The sequence below is a fragment of the Nannobrachium achirus genome (genome assembly GCF_963921795.1).
Source record: "Nannobrachium achirus genome assembly, chromosome: 13".
NCBI classification, from domain to species: domain Eukaryota; kingdom Metazoa; phylum Chordata; class Actinopteri; order Myctophiformes; family Myctophidae; genus Nannobrachium; species Nannobrachium achirus.
In genome coordinates this window covers 41,794,551-41,813,896 of record NC_137833.1, presented here as the reverse complement: position 1 = coordinate 41,813,896, position 19,346 = coordinate 41,794,551, and the positions used below count along the sequence as shown (strand labels likewise).

Here is a 19,346-nt window from a genome sequence, read left to right as displayed (position 1 = left end):
TAACAGTTCAGCGTGAAGTGTCACTTTAGCTTGTGCTGATGTTTTGAGGAAGTGCTTTCTATGACTCTCATATGATTCTCACTTTCTCTCTTATGTGCTGCAGCCCGCCTCCACAGGTGATGACAGAGCCATGTGTTTCACCTGCAGCGTGTGTCTAGTCTGTTGGGAGCCTACAGATGAGCCATGGTAATAATGATACAAAAAATAATAATTTACTGTAGGTGTTTAGTTGCTGGGTATTTGTTTGCGGTAGATCTGTTTCACTGTTGCCTCTTGTGTATCTTTGTACTGTTGCCCGTCTTCTTTTTTTAAAGGGGGGCAACAGGTTAAAATTCACCAGGTTAGCGTTCACCAGCGTTAGTTTTACTGAGGTTAAGGTTAGGTTTAGGCATAGTTCTACTGAGGTTAGGGTTAAGGTTAGGTTTAGGTGGTCGGACCAAAGAGAGTTCGAACCAAGGCCATGTTACCTTTTTAAAGACTACTTTTATTTGAAAAGCCGTTTTATTATATTAGATTGTTCATCTCTTTAAGGTGCCGTAAGTGATTCTTTGTTGTTGGTTAAAACAAGTGTTAAATAGCTCTATATTCTAATGGCAATCACTGTTAGTGTTTGTTCTGTACAGGGGTCTCACTGTCTCCTGCTCTTTAGAAAACAGGATACCCATTTTATCGAATTAGGAGAAGGAACTCACTCATACAGGATATAGAATAAACAAGTGAATTTGGAAGTGATGACACAAAGACCTCAAAGTCCCTGATGCACATCAAACTAACGTAATATAACCCTTCTCTCTGAACTCCTCGTCCCCCAGGTCTGAGCACGAGCGACATTCCCCCAACTGTCCATTTGTGAAGGGTGAGCACACGCAAAACGTGCCACTGTCGGTGACGCTGGCCACCAGCCCGGCCCAGTTCCCCAGCAGCCATGATGGCTCAGACAAGATTGCGTGCTACGGCTTCGGCAGCTGTCCACACTTCCTGGCAGCCGCCACCAAGAGGGGCAAGATCTGTATCTGGGATGTGTCCAAGATGATGAAGGTAAGATTTGGATTAGATTTATTGAAACAACAAAAAGCCTTATCTTGACTTGTCACAAACAAGAAGAAAATTATGTTATCTAGTCAAGATGATCCAAGTATTTTTCACAAGTGGTATACCAAGTCATTTTCATTTACAAAGCAGATTACATGAAAATACAAGAATCCCTCCCACAATCTAAAGAATGTAAAAACTCCATCCATCCATGTTTTTGGTGCTGTTCAGGTGCACTTGAAGTTTGAGATCAACCCATATGACCCGGCCATCCTGAGGCAGTTGATCCTGTGTGGTAGTGAGCAGAGCCAGCAGACACTTACAGAGGCCCAGAGACCAACCCTGGCCTGGCTAGAGGACTCCTCCTCCTGCTCTGATCTCCCCAAACTAGAAGGAGACAGGTAACGGATGCATGCATACACACAAGTTTTGTACAGTTTAGCAAGTTGCACTGATTGGTCAGCTGCTATATCTGCCCTAGGGGACATTAGTTGTTGAGTGGTGCTCCTGGAAGGAGCTAAGCTCCAACATATGACTTTGTCCGGTTCCCAAAAAATGTCTGGGCCCTAAAGTAATTTGAAGCGTGGCTTACATCTGGCCTAGATATGGCCTACATCTAGGCACAAACAGCTCAAAGTTTGTAGTGTGTAAAAGGAAAATGTCCGAGCCCTAAAGTAAACTGAAGCTGGCCTACATATGGCCATCATCTTGACACAAACTAGAAGGAGACCGGTAACAGACGCATGCACACACAAGTTTTGTCCATTTGTGCTAGATGAAATTAACTCATAAATAGTACCGCTCACTTCACACTAGGTGTGTTCTTTTGTTTTTGTTTTGTTTTTGTCTCAGTCTGTTGTCTTCCCATGCCTTCTGTTCCAGTGATGACCAGTTGGAGGACTCGGACAGTGAAGACCATTCCAGATCAGAGTCAATCACAGGTATTGAGTCTTGATATTTATTTTTACATGCTCATTTCTGTCTCTTCAATCTGGGTCCTGGACTGAAAATGTGTACAACCCTCTTTCCTTCTGCCTTCAGGCCAGCCTTCCCAGCGGGAGAGCATGGAGGTGAGCCTGGGAGTGACTGCACTGAGTGTGCTGCAGCAGCCAGAGAAGCTCCAGTGGGAGGTGGTGGCCAGCGTGCTGGAGGACACTGTCAAAGACCTGGAGGAGCTGGGGGCCAACCCGTCGTTGGCTAAGGTCCACGGTCAGGACAAGACCAAGGACAAGGTCTCTGAGCATCACAACATTCCCTTCCCCTGCCTGCTGGCTGGAGGGCTGCTCAGCTACCGCTCAGCAGCCAGCTCCCCACTGGCAGGACCCCCACCCCCTGCCCCAGCTTCAGGCCGCAGGACCATGGATGGTCCCCTTAGGACTCAGAGCCCTGAGCCTATCCACACTGGGTCCCTACAGGACCAGGGCCCCATGGAAATAGAGACCTGCAACCCCCCAACGGCTGCCCCAGACCTGGGCTCCCCCAGCCTAGCTGGATCCCAACCTCTGAGTCCTTCCGCTCTACCGGTCGTGCGCAGGACTATGCCCGTGCTGCTGCTCTACAGCATCAAGGAGGTGGACGATAGGTCGTCGGGAAAGGTGTTCACTCAGATGAACAATCTAATGAGCAAGGGTCTCCACGAGGAGGGCTTCACAGTCCCGCAGATCATTGAGATGGAGTTTGACACGCACGAGCAGCTTCTTCTCCAGGACCCCCCTATCACTTACATCCAACAGTTTGCTGATGCTACTGCTAACCTTGGGGGACTGGATGGTCACGTGGACAAGTGGAGCACCCTGGCTGCAGCCACAGCCTCTGCCCCGCCCCGGCCGGGAGCCCTGGTACAATGCCTGAGGCTGCCCAAACAGCTTGAAGAGGAGAATCTGTATGTGGACTCCATAACTCCCTGTTGGGATGGGGTGCACCTTCTGGTGGGCCTACAGCCATGTGGGGTCGAGTCTCTCAGCGCCATCAATCAAGTCGAGGCTCTCAACAACCTCAACCGCCTGCACTCGGCGCTCTGCAGCCGGCGCAAAGGTGACTCCATCCACCCTATGGCCAATGGCGTAGAGGCTCACCACCACCACCATCACCACCACCCAGGGGGCACTCCTCCCCAGACTCCCCTTATCCTCCCCCCAGCTGACCAGCAGCAGCAGCAGCAGAGGTCCCTGGGTGGTGGGAGTGGAGGGGGCTATCTGGCTCTTTACAAGCTCAACTACTCGACGCGCATCGTCACGTTGGACGACGAGCCCATCAAGGTGCAGCACATCCAGGACCCGCGTGACGCCGTCACCTCTCTCATACTGCTGCCTCCGGACGTGCTGGACGGCAGGGAGGACGACAGCGAGGAGCCCACCGAGGAGGCTCTCCCACCCGGACCCAAAAACTGCAACGCTGCCTACGGGAGCAGCATTGGCACGTTGGGCGGGCCCGGAACAGGGACTGCATGTGGAGCAGCCACGACCAGCGCCGCTGGTGCGTCCACCTCCACCAAAGAGAACAAGCGGATGGAGGTGGCAGGCCTGGGACACCTAGTTGTGACCACACAAGCAGGGAACATTATGATCCTGGACCTGTCAACTCTGGAAGTCCTTGCCAAGGTGGAGGCACCCAAGAAGGAGGGGTCAGCGGAGGAGACGGACCCCTTCGTCTCGGTCACTTATTGTTCTGGGACCGACCGCCTTTGTGCCTGCACGAAAGGTGAGCACCATTCTGACTTGTCTTATGTTGATGGGGATGGCTATGTGAAGTGTGTTTTTGTATATGAAATCAAATCGGTGTTGATATTTGTGACTGGATGGGTTGTAACATAGTATTAATACCACTATGAGAAGTTTGTGTTTGGGGAGAAATGAAACATTTTCATCTTGGTGTGTTTGGTTGTTTATTGCTTTTATTCCTTCCTGTCTTTGGTGTTATATTGCACAGATGAGTTCAAAGCGTGGCAACAACTATGCCTAATTTATATGACAACATTGCTTGCTGAAAGTAACTGAACTGAGACACAAAATGTTTTAGTTGAAAATCAGTTGCAATCCATAACTTAATCTCTCACCGGGGATTCAAATCCTGGTCCCCTGTTCGAGCGCCAATATTTTCACTGTTGATATTTTCACTATTTGGGAAGTTGTCTTTTCTATTTCTATTTCACTTTCCTACCATGTCCTACCACAGAATCTAAAGGTCTCAAAAGAAGAGCCGGGAGAAATCCCCAGCTAGTTCAGTTGTATTAGTCATGTTAACCTCCTCTATCATACAGATTGGTTAAAATAATGCTATTCAATAAAACACTTAAGGATTACAGCTTTACAAAGGAAACTAGCCTTCTATAAGAAGGTCGGTCTTTGTGTTGGTACAAAGCTAATCTTACCACTAGACTAGACCAAGACAAATTTCTTGTGCACACTGCCAGCATTCTAATGATTTTTTTTGTTCATGCATACTTTATGCTTTTTTAAACTTACATTTTATAATCTAAGTCAAAGTTAGCTCAAGACCCAAAAGAGTTTGCCCGGGACCCAAATTAGTGAAAATAGCAGATCTACAAGCTCCACAACATGTCGCTTCGTGCCGCGTTGAGAGCTTGTAGGTCTGCTATTTTCACTATTTCTTCTTGAATGCTGTATTTTTATTTTTAATGTTTGTGTATTTATATGCTGTATATATACAGTATATATATTTTCTTTTTATGAAATATGTTGGGGTTAGGGTTAGGGCTGGGGTTAGTTATAAATTGTTGAAAAGTGGTATTTTGTTCCCTTTTATTTCTTTAGAAATAATATATATTTGTAAATGGAAAACGAAAAAGGGGATATTTACTCACGAGACGCGACCCATAAAAATTGGGGTCCCGTGTCCTACCGAGACCTACTGTTTGGGAAACGGTGTCATAAGACCACTGATGTCCGATGAGATTCACGTTGCCATTCTCGATGTATAAAACAGACTTTGTTGGCACATCCCCTCCATATTATGTGTCTCATAAAAACTCAAACGTGTTCATATTTGTCTGCCCTATAACTGCCCTATGGATTCTAAATGTGACCACAGGAGTAGTAAATGGTGCAGAAAACGGTCACTTAATTCCAGACCTCATTAGGTAAAGGGTTATTTTTAGGATTGGTGGGGAGATAAGGTTAGAATTTGAGAGTATGGTTTGGCTTGTTATAGCGAGTGACATACCACCTTCTGCTGCTGAGTGAAATATAAGTGGGAGTGGAAAAGCAGCACATGGCTATAATTTAATGAAATTGCATCCTTAGAAAGTCTATGTCTCTGCGCGCGCACACACACACACACACACACACACACACACACACACACACACACACACACACACACACACACACACACACACACACACACACACACACACACACACACAGGGGAATTCCATTTCCATGTCATGTTGTTTGCAGGCTCAGTTAAGGGACTGCTCACTTTAGGAGTTGCAGAACTCATTAGTCTTTTCAAGTCTTTATTACCTGTGGCTGTTTGCCCCTTTAGAACATATCGTTGCTGTCGGGCAGAAACCTTGTATCTCCATATTTCAACTTTTAGTTTTTTCGTAAATGAATACCTACTTTATCATACTACAGCAGCGTCATACAAAAGCACAGTTTTAGACATGATGAGGTTTCCATCCAACAGACTATATTCTATATACTAAATATTCAGGCTTGCATAAGATAATTTTTTTACCATATTTATTAGGGATGGTCCGATCAGGTTTTTTGGAACCGATCAGCGAGCACCGATCACAAAAGTTTGATCACCCGATACCGATCAATCACCGATCCGATCAAGTTATTTATATTTTCTAAATGTTAATGTTTTAACTTTAATTCATTCATTCACTCATGAATTCATTTATATATTTGCCTTATAGTTATTTACCAGCATTACTATGTATTTATTATCATAGCAGTAACTTATTCCTTCAGCACTGTGGAAATACCCCAAAATGGCCTCAAGTGGGCATACTGAACGGCTGGTTGATCGGATGCACCGATCCGATTGGATCGGTGAATTTACCTTTTGATCTAAACCACCGATTATCGCCGATCACGCTTTGATCGGCCCGATCCGATCCATTGCCGATTGATCGGTAACATCTCTAATATTTATACTATTGTACTAGGAGTAGGACCAGTTTGCGTTCGCAATTTTATTAGTTCTGTTTCCTCTGTCCACTGAAGGCGGAGAACTTCATTTCCTTCAAATTGGAGGTGTGTGTGATGATCTAGATGACGGCGACATGTTCGTCGACGGCCCCCTGTCTAAGGGGGTTGAGCAGCTCCTGGAGGGAGCCAAGCCCTCCTCCAATCCTTCCAGCCCTGGGATCACAGGTAGAACAACACACGCATGCACGCGCGGTTCTAACTTTTCATGTCAAGAACCCCCAAAACCATATATTTGGCTGTGGACCCCCTTCTCAAAAATGTGTGTGTAATTTATGCTTTGTGTGTAATTGTTAGTACAACAACCACACATGGCGCTTCACTGATACCAAGGGAATTACTTAGGTATACATAGGTATTTGTTGGAAAAAGGAACATACAGTATGAATGAATCTAATTCCCCGGTTGAACAGACTATGACTGATGTGATTCTTGCTTTGCATGAGATCACAAGGGACTAGGGATGGGACTATAATCGTTTATTATCGTGATAAGAAAGCGCTCACAATAATCCATCACAGAGGTTTTAAATTATAGGGAAATTGTCTTCTTCATACATTAGGATAAATAAGCGTTTGTTGAGCTGCAAATTCAGTACCACTTAAACCCCTCTATACTTGATAAAACTGACCTGTGAAGCGCGCATTTGGCGAATGTTCCTCCACAAAATAGGGATGCTTGGGGTTCAAGTGGTTTAACAAAAGTCACATTTTAAGTTTTAAGCATATTTTGATTGCGATAATATCGTTAATCGCAATTATCTTTGCCACAATAAGTGCGACATGAAAATGTCACATCGTCCCATATCCCTAACGCGTGCCTCCCTGTAGGAGTGGACCTCCTGGTGGACCAAGCACTGAGCGCGGAGAGCCTGACGTCGCTGGTGGAGCTGACGCGCTTCGAGACGCTGACGCCTCGCTTCTCGGCCACGGTGCCGCCCTGCTGGGTGGAGGTGCAGCAGGAGCAGCAGCAGAGACGCCACCCACAGCACCTGCACCAGCAGCACCACGGAGACGCCGCGCAGCACACGCGCACCTGGAAGCTCCAGAGTGACAGGTCAGCCTAGAGTCTGCATGACGACTTCTAACCCAGTGGGTTTCATTAACGAAAAAGTCGACAAGTCGACTCAAGTGTGAAAATAGCAGATCTACATGCTCTCAACGCCTCGCGATGCGAGGCGTTGTGAGCATGTAGATCGGCTATTTTCACAATTTCTGCCTCTAATATTTGACAACTTGGACAATGTTTAATTTGCCATTTTAGAGGTATTAAAAGTCCTTAAATTGGCACTTTAGAAATGTGAAGATCCCCTCTATATACTTGAACTTTATGTTGGTTTGTTTACAGTTGAAAAAACAATGTTTCACAGAAAGTTAATCATCTAGGGACCCCCCAAAATAATTGGGGGGTCGTGTGTGATGTGATGACGTCATCAAACGATAAAGTCGACTTCAACTCAACGTTTTACTGAGTCGAGTCGACTTGCAAAAATCACAAGTCCTTAATGCCCTAGTTTCAACCCTTTTCGTATCGAGGTCTGTTATTTTATTCGGACCACCATTTGATGAGATTCAGCCTCTCGGACCCAAAACTTAGAATGTATATTTCTATCGTGGTGTTGGATTTTGTTCACAATTCCATGCTTTATAGATGTGGTGTTCTTTCTTTGTGTCAAAATTATTCGATATGTTTCAAAAACACAAATTGACGCTTGTATATCTGCTATTTTTAAGTACCTCTGTTCTATAACACGGTTCTAAATACTTTCTGAAAGTGTATAAACTATTACAGACTGACTATTACAGACCAGGGTCACAAAGTGCTCAATTAGCACATGATGCCCTGACTTACAGTGCCGTATCTATCTATAAATGCGACAAATCTCTGTCTGTCTGTCTGTTTGTTTGTTTGTAATCCGTGTATCTCGAGAACCGTTCGTCCCACCGGCTTCAGATTCGGCACGCGCGTTCCCCGCCGCCGCGCGGAGTGCAGTGCCGGGCCTCGACCCGACCCGACTCGCGGTTTTCCGAAACCGGCGCGAAACGTTCGGAATCTCCTTATGCGGAGCTGATTGTTGACATCAGGCTGTTCCGGAGAAAATCGGCGCAAGCGCTGAGTCATTGTGACATCACTTCATAAAAGGCTCTGACATCACGTACGCCACATGAGTCAACACAAAATCTCTGTGAATGTGTATGTATGTATGTAATCCGCGTATCTCGAGAACCCTTCTTCCCACCGGCACGCGCGTTCTCCAGATATGGGCATAAAGTCTGACATCAGAGTTTTCTGCAACCGGTACTGTGTGTGCAGAGATCTTCATATATGGGCATAAGTGGACAAAGACAAACAGATGGTCAAAACGGGTCCTATGACAGGTATATTGGGGTTTGCATTAAAGGGTGGGCATTCATGGGGTTTGCATTAAAGGGTGGGGCATTCATTCCCTATTTCAAATTCGGCACGTGCGTTCCCCACCGCAGCAGGTAGTGCAGTGCTCGGCCTCGACCCGACCCCGAGAACCCTTCTTCCCACCGGCACGCGCGTTCTCCAGATATGGGCATAAAGTCTGACATCAGAGTTTTCTGCAACCGGTACTGTGTGTGCAGAGATCTTCATATATGGGCATAAGTGGACAAAGACAAACAGATGGTCAAAACGGGTCCTATGACAGGTATATTGGGGTTTGCATTAAAGGGTGGGGCATTCATGGGGTTTGCATTAAAGGGTGGGGCATTCATTCCCTATTTCAAATTCGGCACGTGCGTTCCCCACCGCAGCAGGTAGTGCAGTGCTCGGCCTCGACCCGACCCGACCCGATACACGATTTTCTGGAACCAGCACGAAAGGTTCGGATTCTGATGTCTGACATCAGGATTTTCCGGAACTGGCACTGTGTCTGCATAGATCTCCATATATGGGCATAAAATGGATGCAGACAGACAAATACAGATATCTCCATATATGGGCATAAATGGACACAGGCAAACAGATGGTCAAAGATCTCCATATATGGGCATAAAGTGGACGCAGACAGACAGATACAGATATCTCCATATATGGGCATAAATGGACACAGGCAAACAGATGGTCAAAACGGGTCCTATGACAACAGGTATAATGGGGTTTGCATTAAGTTTGTCTCCTCCTCCATCTGTTTGTCTGTGTCCCTTTATTCCCATTATGGAGATCTCTGTATCTGTCTGTGCCACCGACTGTGTTGCAGACACAGTGCCGGTTCCCCCTTTAATGCAAACCCCATTATACCTGTTGTCATAGGACCCGTTTTGACCATCTGTTTGAAAAAGCGACAGAAATCTCATATATGGGCATAAAATGGACGCAGATAAACAGATATCTCCATATATGGCATATATGGGCATACAATGGATGCAGAATCACAAAGATCTCCATATACGGGCATAAAAGGGACACAGACAGACAGATACAGAGATCTCCATATATGGGCATAAAATGGACGCAGATAGACAGATATCTCCATATATGGGCATATATGGGCATAAAATGGACCCAGAACTATAACTGCAGTGATCTCCATATATGGACATAAAATGGACACCGACAGACAGACAGATACAGATATCTCCATATATGGGCATAAATGGACACAGGCAGACAAATGGTCAAAACGGGTCCTATGAAAACAGGTATAATGGGGTTTGCATTAAAGGGCGGGGCATTCATTCCCTATTTACATTGTTCCGAGTTGGCCAGGTCGCCGACTAGACGCTGGGCCGCCCGAAGGGCGGCCCAGCTTCTAGTGTTTATAATGACTCTCTAGTGGATTCGTGGATTGGTTGTTTTAAGAAGACATTTTGAGCCTTTTATCAGATTACACATAATTATGCTAAATTACTAATGTATAGTATAGTATAGTCATTATGAACTTGTTGACTAACTTGAGTTCTCTGTGTAGCTCGAGCTGGGATGAGCACGTGTTTGAACTGGTTCTGCCCAAGGCCTGCATGGTGGGCCATGTGGACTTCAAGTTTGTCATGAACGCCAACATCACCAACATTCCCCAGATCCAGGTCACCTTGCTGAAGAACAAAGCCCCCGGGCTGGGCAAAGTCAATGGTAAGAACACCCCATCTATTTCCTCCTCATGGGGATAGGCTGATCAGATAGTGTCAACCACATAATTGCAAATCCCCCCAGTTTGATGGGGAAATCTCGCTCTTTCGATGGGTCATTCTTTCGACAATGAGCGTCGGCAGGTTAGCTACTCACCCGTGTCGTCAGATTAGCTTTTCACCAGGTTAACATTCACCTGCGTCGATGAACGGGCCGTCGAACAGATGCTACGTCACTCTCAATATCGACACACTCCCCAGTTTGATTCCGTCCGTAGACCTACCCTAATGCCACTTGTCTTTGTATATGGTTTTATTATATCTGATATATAAGTCATCCAATCAAGTCCTTGTTTGGTTGTTAATTGTTGCTTTCTTGTGGAAATATGTTCTACCTACCTGGCTCCAGACCAGTCGTATTGATTTAAACGCCTGCTCTGAAATCTGTACTGCCTCACATTGGTCCGTTTGTATCTTGAATCCTCACTCGCCCTTATGCTGCAGAAACGCCAGTGGACAGACAGATATCGTTCCCCCTGTCCCATGTCCTCCACGCCAATGGGGAGAAGAACGGCCCACCGCACCTTCATGACTTCACGGAAGACATCCAGTTCATGGACATAGAGGATACGGCAGGTACAGTACCTGCTAACGGGAATTGCTATTCCTCAGCCTTAACAGCATTTCAAGTAGGCCTGTCACAATTATTACATAATCGCTTAATAGCAATTATTTGAGATAATCACAATTTTCTTTGCATAATTCTGACAATCATTTCATACAAAGCATAATGTTTTAAAATGTTATTTGTCATATCTGTCCAGTGCACCTTTGGTTTACAAAGCCCAAAAGCCAAACACAAATATATATTTTTTATTCATAATGTCAACATTAAACGACAATTAAATCGTTAATCACAATTATTTGTGTGACAATCAATGGTCAAGTGAAATGTCATAATGGTGACAGCCCTGGGCTCAAGTGATTGCTCTGTGTCCTCCAGGCTCCAGGCTGTGCCCTTTCCTGGAGGACCATAAGGAGGACATCCTGTGTGGTCCAGTATGGCTCGCCAGTGGCCTTGATCTCTCTGGACATGCAGGCATGCTCAGCCTCACCAGCCCCAAGCTCGTCAAAGGTAACCACAACAAATACATGTCAAATGTAATGAGATGGTGTCCTTTTTTTTTCATATTGCACTTGGCGTTTTATCTTATCACGGAAGGCAATACACCCTGACACATTTATGCTGAATACACAGGTGACATTAATTTTTTTATTGAATACTTAATAAGTCAGAAATGTTAACGGCAGGTGGTACAGTCAGACATTATGGCTAAAAGTGACGGTTCAGTGCTCAAGTCATTGGGTGGACATTGGGCCAGCGAGAGAAAAAACTGCTTGAGTGTGTCGCTTGAATACTTAAATGATATCTTCTTTCTGAATAACTGCACACTACTACTACGATTGTATGCCTCCCCCAACCAATTACGGTTCTGTGTCTGTCCAAAATCATCTATTTATATTCTACCTCTACATTCCACAAATGAGGGATGGACGGACGGACGGACAGACAGCCTGAAAACAAAAGACCTGATTTGTACTTAGTTGCATGTCTGTCGTGCATTGAAAATAGCCGATCTACAAGCTTGAGCTTGTATTTCGAGTATGCGACATGATGCGCAACAAAGTGTAAATCAGGCGTAATGCCTCTGGCCACGGCTTTCATCCGTGGAGGCATAACAATCCTGAGTGTTAATTGATCTTGAAACGCAACCTAATGCGTTTAGGACAGACTTGTCATTTACTTTTGGGTGATTCAGAACCAGTGGGCCTGGCCTGCTCTAACCCCTCTGTCCCCTCCCGTCACGTCTCTTATGTATGTACCTGTACTGTTAGGTGTGTTTTCAGTGTACCTCTTCTCCCCCTACCCTTCCTCCCCTCCGATGCAGGAATGGCGGGGGGCAAGTATCGGTCCTTCCTGGTTCACATCAAAGCGGTGAGCGACAAGGGCATGGAGGAGAGCCCACGGCCTGTGGTACGCATGCCTAGCACCAAGTCCCAGAGCAAGTCCCACTCTCTCTCCACCCTGCTGCAGAGGGCACAGGCCTCCAAGGTAGAGCTCCAGCTGAGCCCCCCGCGACTCCGCGAGTCTCTCACCTTTTTACCTAGTTAAAGGGGTGACCTTGAGATAAAACATACTAATGAAAGATCGTGATATTTTTCTGTTCGATCTCAATGTTCTGCCTTATTCAGATTAGAGAGTGTAGAGGGACGGGAAACCAAGGGGAGACCCACAAGACATGACACTGGGAGCTGAATCTGTGTCGGCCTTGGTCAATGCACCAACCGGCTGAGCCACCAAGGCTCACTGTGTGGATTGCTTTTTAATGTTGTGTATCAAATTCTCATAACAGGATTATACAGAATGAGTGCACATCCCCTACGCATTTGTCCATGTTAGATTTTTTAATCGTTGAGGTATGTCCTCTACCTGTTGGACAAAGCTGTCTTTGTAATCATAAGTTCAGATGTTATGGTGTTCTTATTAATTATCCTCCTTTGCTGCCATCTACTGGTAGAGAAATGCTACTATCACATCTCTAGACTCAAACCCATATCTAAAGAATGGTTCAGAAGCTGTGCTCACGTTCACTCTCCCATTGGAAATAATCCAACCTGCTTTCGTTCTCCTAAAAAGGCGTCTGCCCTCTCGCAGATACGGGAAGTAAACCAGAGATGGCATGTCTTGCTATTTCGTCTTGGCCCACTTACAAACATCTTGTTAAAGTGGACATTTCCTGATTCCTGTCAACAGCTCTAAGCATGTTAAATGGCTGCATTGTGAGAATGCCAATTACTTAAACTCGCTCTCTCTCTCTTTGGTCTCTGTGCAGGAGAAGGCCTCAACATCAAAGGCCGAACCCCCGACACCCTCGAAGAAGCCTGACAATTTGCGTGGCTGTGACCTCCTCCAGGAGGTGTCGGTCACAATCAGGCGGTTCAAGAAGACGTCAATACCCAAAGAAAGGTCAGACAACAAACATCATATAAACTACATTTATATATTTGTATATATGTATTTGCTCTGCTGGCCTACATTGCAAAATATCTTGTCTTGGATTTGACAGAAGTTTAACTTAAACCAATCTGGTTGTTGGTTGTCATCCTATGCCTTCTAGAGTCCAGCGCTGTGCCATGTTGCAGTTCCCAGACTTCCACGAGAAGCTCTTGAACGCGCTGTGTAAGCGGACTGAGGAGGGCCCAGGCACAGAGCATGCCCAGAGCCTCATCCTGGACATTCTGTGCTGGCTGGCTGGAGTCTACTCCAATGGACCCTGCAGGTGGGCTGTTCAATAATACTTCAAATTATTTCAAACGTAATCGACTTCGATTAATGAACAAATATTGTAAAAGAAAAAAGAGATTCTCATCCTTATTCATTTCAAGGACCCCCAGTTTGAGAAGTATTTGGCCATTTGATACCATTTTTATCTCTGGACCCTAATCTACACTGTACAATCCTCAGTATTTATTTAACTCTTGACCAAATTGACCCTAGTGGGCCCTGTTAAGTTAACACTTAACATTTTCCTGTTAACTATGACCGGTGTATAATATGGTGCACTGTGAGTTAATGGAGAGACAATTATTGAGAAGGTTTCACTGGAAGAGGGAGGGCCTCAGTTGAACTGCTTTGTGAACATGCCTTGTGAACTGTTATTTAGAGTAACAGTCCAGAACCGTGGAGTATTTGGGGAACCACGGACATGAATAAAAGAACAATAGTTATAGTCCTACTTCATATGTGCGTTTCCTATCTTTTAACTCGGATCATTGATTGGGATATGGGTTATTTATGTTTTAATTTGATATAACTTCTTTGCAGTCTGAGAGAAGGAAAGGAGGGCTTGCTGGCCAAAACCCGGAGAAGGCTGTCTGACATTGTGCGGGTGTGCTTCTTTGAGGCCGGTCGGAGTATAGCCCACAAATGTGCCCGCTTTCTTGCACTTTGTATTAGGTAAGAACTGTAGATATTTTAATTGACAGTACTTGATGTGTGGACCTTGAATTCATGTTCACACATTAAACCCTTTTGTCTTCCTTTTTTGAACAAAGCAATGGAAAAGGGGACCCCAGTCAACAGGGTTTCAGTATGGGTCTGCTGAGGGCACTGCTCGACAATATGCCTTACTTACCTGCAGCAGCAACAGGTGGTAAGTAGCTGGGAACTTTTTCTGTCACAAAAACTTCTAGTTCTGTGACCAGTTTGCATCCAAAACCTAATCACCAACAATAAGAAGGGGTACAGTTATTTACCCATTCTGCACAGAACACTCATTTACAGCTCTCCATTTTTTTCTGCTCTTCAATTTATCCCCTTTGTTTCCCTACCTGCACTGTGTTGTTCTCCACCTGTGTTTTCTTTAACCTCCACTCCCCGTCTTCCGTCAGGGTCAGTGTTTTGGTACTTTGTGCTGCTGAACTACGTTAAGGAGGAGGACCTGGCAGGCTGCAGCACAACATGTGCCTCCCTGCTCACTGCAGTGTCCCGCCAGCTGCAGGACCGCCTCACTCCACTAGAGGCACTGTTGCAGACCAGGTACTGGAACCCAGAGCTTTTGGATGTAGAGGACGTTGACGAGGCGACGCCTGAGAATGATTTCTAAAGGCTTTTGTAATTCCATATTTTAGCTTGCTGAATATAATTATGCTGCTTGGGTAGTCAAAAAAAAACAAAAAAAACTTTACTGGCTTGTTAGCTTTGTATCAAAGCGTTTGTTTGAAATGAGCAAGGCAGAAGATTGGAAAATAAATGTTTTCATGACGTTTGAATAATAGAAAATCTAGTCTTGTTATAGCTGCAAGACTGTATACTAAGGTCTGTGCGTGTGTTCACTCATTCAGAGATCCAGTGCAGATATCTAGGGCCAGCACCTTGTCTTTATTATCTTGGTTTGTTTACTTCTGACCTCTTCTCCTGGAACGTGTCTCCCGTTCAGGTACGGTCTATATAGTTCTCCTTTCGACCCAGTGCTGTTTGACCTGGAGGTCAGCGGCTCTTCCTGTAAGAATGCCTTCAACAGCAGCATTGGAGTTCAGTCTGACGAGATCGACCTCTCTGACATCCTCTCAGGTATGCACTACACAACAAGACCACAAATTTTAATCTTTCCAAGCATTTCAGTGCATTTTTATTCACAAAAGTCCAGTGTGACATTCTGGAATGACAATGTTTATATTTATTGTCATGAAAATATGATCAGTGTCTCGCCTTTCCCCCTCCACTCAAAATGTGTGTGTATTTATTTTTCTACAGTTATCCTCTTGGAGCCATGACTTTGAATATACAGATTGTTATGTAGATTAGTATCAGCCTTTTTTACATTCATACATATTTTTCCAAATCTGAGCCGGCTGTGTGTGCGACCAGTCTTGCAAACCTACAGTATCATGGTCCAATATGCAAATAGCCACTGGCTCAAATCTGAAAACACTCTGCTTTGGCCAAAACTGGGTAGTGGTGGTGCAGGCGAGGCTTGTGATATTTGAATATTCATAGATTCCTCATTTCTCAATGAGAGAGAAAGAGAGCCCACTTTCAGAGTTCATGTTTTATGTGGGAAAACAGTCTTGAACAACCTATTTAACGTATAATATTCTTCACATACTTTGAAACGTGTCTGGAGGGAGACTTAAACTTAAACCATACTGTACCATACCACCTTATACATTACTTCAGTCACCATACCACCTTATACATTACTTCAGTCACCATATCACCTTATACATTACTTCAGTCACCATACCACCTTATACATTACTTCAGTCACCATACCACCTTATACATTACTTCAGTCACCATACCACCTTATACATTACTTCAGTCACCATACCACCTTATACATTACTTCAGTCACCATACCACCTTATACATTACTTCAGTCACCATATCACCTTATACATTACTTCAGTCACCATACCACCTTATACATTACTTCAGTCACCATACCACCTTATACATTACTTCAGTCACCATACCACCTTATACATTACTTCAGTCACCATACCACCTTATACATTACTTCAGTCACCATATCACCTTATACATTACTTCAGTCACCATACCACCTTATACATTACTTCAGTCACCATACCACCTTATACATTACTTCAGTCACCATACCACCTTATACATTACTTCAGTCACCATACCACCTTATACATTACTTCAGTCACCATATCACCTTATACATTACTTCAGTCACCATACCACCTTATACATTACTTCAGTCACCATATCACCTTATACATTACTTCAGTCACCATACCACCTTATACATTACTTCAGTCACCATATCACCTTATACATTACTTCAGTCACCATACCACCTTATACATTACTTCAGTCACCATATCACCTTATACATTACTTCAGTCACCATACCACCTTATACATTACTTCAGTCACCATATCACCTTATACATTACTTCAGTCACCATACCCCCTTATACATTACTTCAGTCACCATATCACCTTATACATTACTTCCGTCACGCAGTTTATCATGCAAGACCTTGAACGTCACTTAATGACTTGATATCCATGTGTGTGCTGCAGGGAACGGGAAGGTGAGCAGCTGTGCAGCAGCTGAAGGCAGCTTCACGGCCCTGACGGGCCTCCTGGAGGTAGAGCCTCTGCATTTCAGCTGCATCTCCACTAGTGATGGTACGCGGGTGGAGCGGGACGATGCCAGCATGTTCACTGGTAAATATCCTGGACATTTGTAGGCCTCAAAGGGAAAGGAATCTAAAGTTCTCCTTGCAAAGTTACTTAGAAATGCTTTCAGGGTTTGCAGCAACTTCTACCAGTTCACATGTCACGTGCCATTGCAATGTGATTAGATTAGATTAGCTATTTCCGAATAGCTGACATTTTTTAAATGTTTAAACCCCCTGGAACCCCCTCAAGGGCCCTTTGGAGTGCCCAGGATTCTACCTTGATCCTACCGTTCAATGAATACACACAATATAGCTGGGTTCCTCTTTTTTCCTTTCACCCAACTTTTTACTTTATCGAACCAGACATGTCATATTGTCATTATATATTATTTGTCATGGTTCGCTTATTTAACACCATTGACCCTTTTGTCATTCATTCCTGCAGTGAGCACATTTGGCGTGACGCCGACAGTGGGCGGTCTGTCGACGGGCACAGTGGGCGAGGCTTCGACGGCGCTGAGTTCGGCGGCCCAGGTGGCCCTGCAGTCGCTGTCCCACGCCATGGTGTCCGCCGAGCAGCAACTCCAGGTGCTGCAGGAGAAACAACAGCAGCTGCTCAAACTGCAGCAGCAGGTTAGGGAGCCACCAGGATCTCTCCTCTTGCTTTCAGAGAGGCTGAAGTGGTAGAGCTGCCATTAGACTGGCTTTTAAGTTAGAAATGGCTTCCAAATGCACTGCAAAAATCCATTGAACTCTAAAAAGTTCAATGAACACTAAAAGTTTTTATCGTGCAACTTTGTTTTTGTAAAAAGTGAGCCTTATTGGAAGTTGTTCTGAATCTGAAACTCTAATTTGAGAACCAGTCATATACGTGATTATTCTTTTAAAGGTTTGGATATATTGGACTTCAAATAGCCTAAGAAAGTATTTATGTACTATTCTTTTTGGTGTTGGTAAAATTATAAAAGTATACTATGCAATATAATCATGCAATTATTTCCTCCCAAGCCTGGTCACACAATTATATTTATTCCAGAGTAGGAGGGCTCTGACACATTGAAAGCGTCACTGGCACATGTCTGTGAGTTCACATCGTCTATTTAATTCAATTTACCGACAGTCCAAAATACTAGAACCTTGCTCTCAAAGACGCATCAACAGTGTGGCTACAACCATTTTAAACAATACATATGTTTAATGACACGACAAGCCATCTGATGCATGTTTCCCTACCAAAACACAATCATCCCTTGTGTTGAAAATGTTGAAAACTTTACATTAATGAGAACACAACTCAATTCAAGTACATTTTTAACAGACCAGCCGTCATGGCAGCCTAACTATTGTAGAATAGTTCCAACCAAATAATTTGATTTGTCACAATTAGTTTTAATCTAGTATAAATGCCTTGCTTTAATTTAGTTTTAATTTAATTTAGTCATTTACTGATTTTTATTTTTTTATTTTTTATAAATTGATTACTTTGACTGATGGCCAACATAATACGGTGACATTATTTCCTGCAGGTTAGTCTTTACGTCAGGGGTAACAGATGTTGCTTGCCTGATGCCATGAGACAGGTATTTCTTATAGGCTTACAAAGTTGCTAACAGCCAGCCAGTGCCGTGCACCGAAGTTTTGGAGTGCAGATGCCCTAATGGAGAAAAGCACAGTTGTTTTTAGTGGCCAAAAGAGTGACAAGGGCCATTGGGCTGCTGAATATCAAACTCTGCATGGTGTTTTGAGCAACTTGAGCTCTATTGATTGGTGATGCTAATGAATAAAAACGTGTCATCTATCTCTGCCTTGTAAGCAGAAGGCTAAGTTGGAGGCCAAGCTGCACCAGACCACCTCAGCGGCTGCTGCCGCCGCCTCCGGCGTGGGGCCCATGCACAACTCTGTGCCTTCCAACGCCTCCTCTGCACCAGGCTTCTTCATTCACCCCTCTGACGTTATCCCACCCACGCCCAAGACTACGCCTCTCTTCATGACGCCTCCGCTCACGCCTCCCAATGAGGCTGTGTCGGCAGCCTTCAGTGCCGAGTTGGCCCACCTCTTCCCAGGCTCAATGATGGACCCTGGTCCTGTCAATATGGTGCCACATAACAAGAACAGCCAGAAAACCAAACCGGTTAGTAGCATTAGATCCAAGTTTGGTTAATGATGGCTACAATCTTAAGTTGAAGTATGAAGCTGCTTGAGTGATTCTTTGGTCAACACTCTGAATAAAGCGACTGAATAGGAAACGACACAACATGCCGGGTATTTGTATATAATATATTTTGGTGTGGTCCCGTGGTTGGTTAGCAGGTTGCTAGTC

General features: G+C 44.7%; 1 protein-coding gene across 19 annotated transcripts in view; it reads left to right on the top strand.

Annotated features, from left to right (window-relative positions):
- birc6 (baculoviral IAP repeat containing 6) overlaps nucleotides 1-19,346 on the top strand; it is a 174,522-nt gene that overhangs the window by 20,425 nt on the left and 134,751 nt on the right. For 12 of the 19 annotated variants that reach the window (XM_080741072.1, XM_080741070.1, XM_080741076.1 and 9 more), the window contains exons 6-25: nucleotides 104-186; nucleotides 813-1,038; nucleotides 1,264-1,433; nucleotides 1,885-1,973; nucleotides 2,074-3,732; nucleotides 6,231-6,380; nucleotides 7,043-7,268; nucleotides 10,150-10,310; nucleotides 10,811-10,942; nucleotides 11,310-11,441; nucleotides 12,256-12,419; nucleotides 13,201-13,334; nucleotides 13,486-13,647; nucleotides 14,193-14,324; nucleotides 14,423-14,520; nucleotides 14,759-14,906; nucleotides 15,307-15,440; nucleotides 16,926-17,072; nucleotides 17,472-17,659; nucleotides 18,843-19,157. In XM_080741072.1, the coding sequence (XP_080597198.1) occupies nucleotides 104-186; nucleotides 813-1,038; nucleotides 1,264-1,433; nucleotides 1,885-1,973; nucleotides 2,074-3,732; nucleotides 6,231-6,380; nucleotides 7,043-7,268; nucleotides 10,150-10,310; nucleotides 10,811-10,942; nucleotides 11,310-11,441; nucleotides 12,256-12,419; nucleotides 13,201-13,334; nucleotides 13,486-13,647; nucleotides 14,193-14,324; nucleotides 14,423-14,520; nucleotides 14,759-14,906; nucleotides 15,307-15,440; nucleotides 16,926-17,072; nucleotides 17,472-17,659; nucleotides 18,843-19,157 (4,650 nt within the window). The remainder of the gene's footprint in view (nucleotides 1-103; nucleotides 187-812; nucleotides 1,039-1,263; nucleotides 1,434-1,884; nucleotides 1,974-2,073; nucleotides 3,733-6,230; nucleotides 6,381-7,042; nucleotides 7,269-10,149; nucleotides 10,311-10,810; nucleotides 10,943-11,309; nucleotides 11,442-12,255; nucleotides 12,420-13,200; nucleotides 13,335-13,485; nucleotides 13,648-14,192; nucleotides 14,325-14,422; nucleotides 14,521-14,758; nucleotides 14,907-15,306; nucleotides 15,441-16,925; nucleotides 17,073-17,471; nucleotides 17,660-18,842; nucleotides 19,158-19,346) is intronic. The other 7 variants (XM_080741078.1, XM_080741077.1, XM_080741087.1 and 4 more) reach the window with 3 other exon arrangements.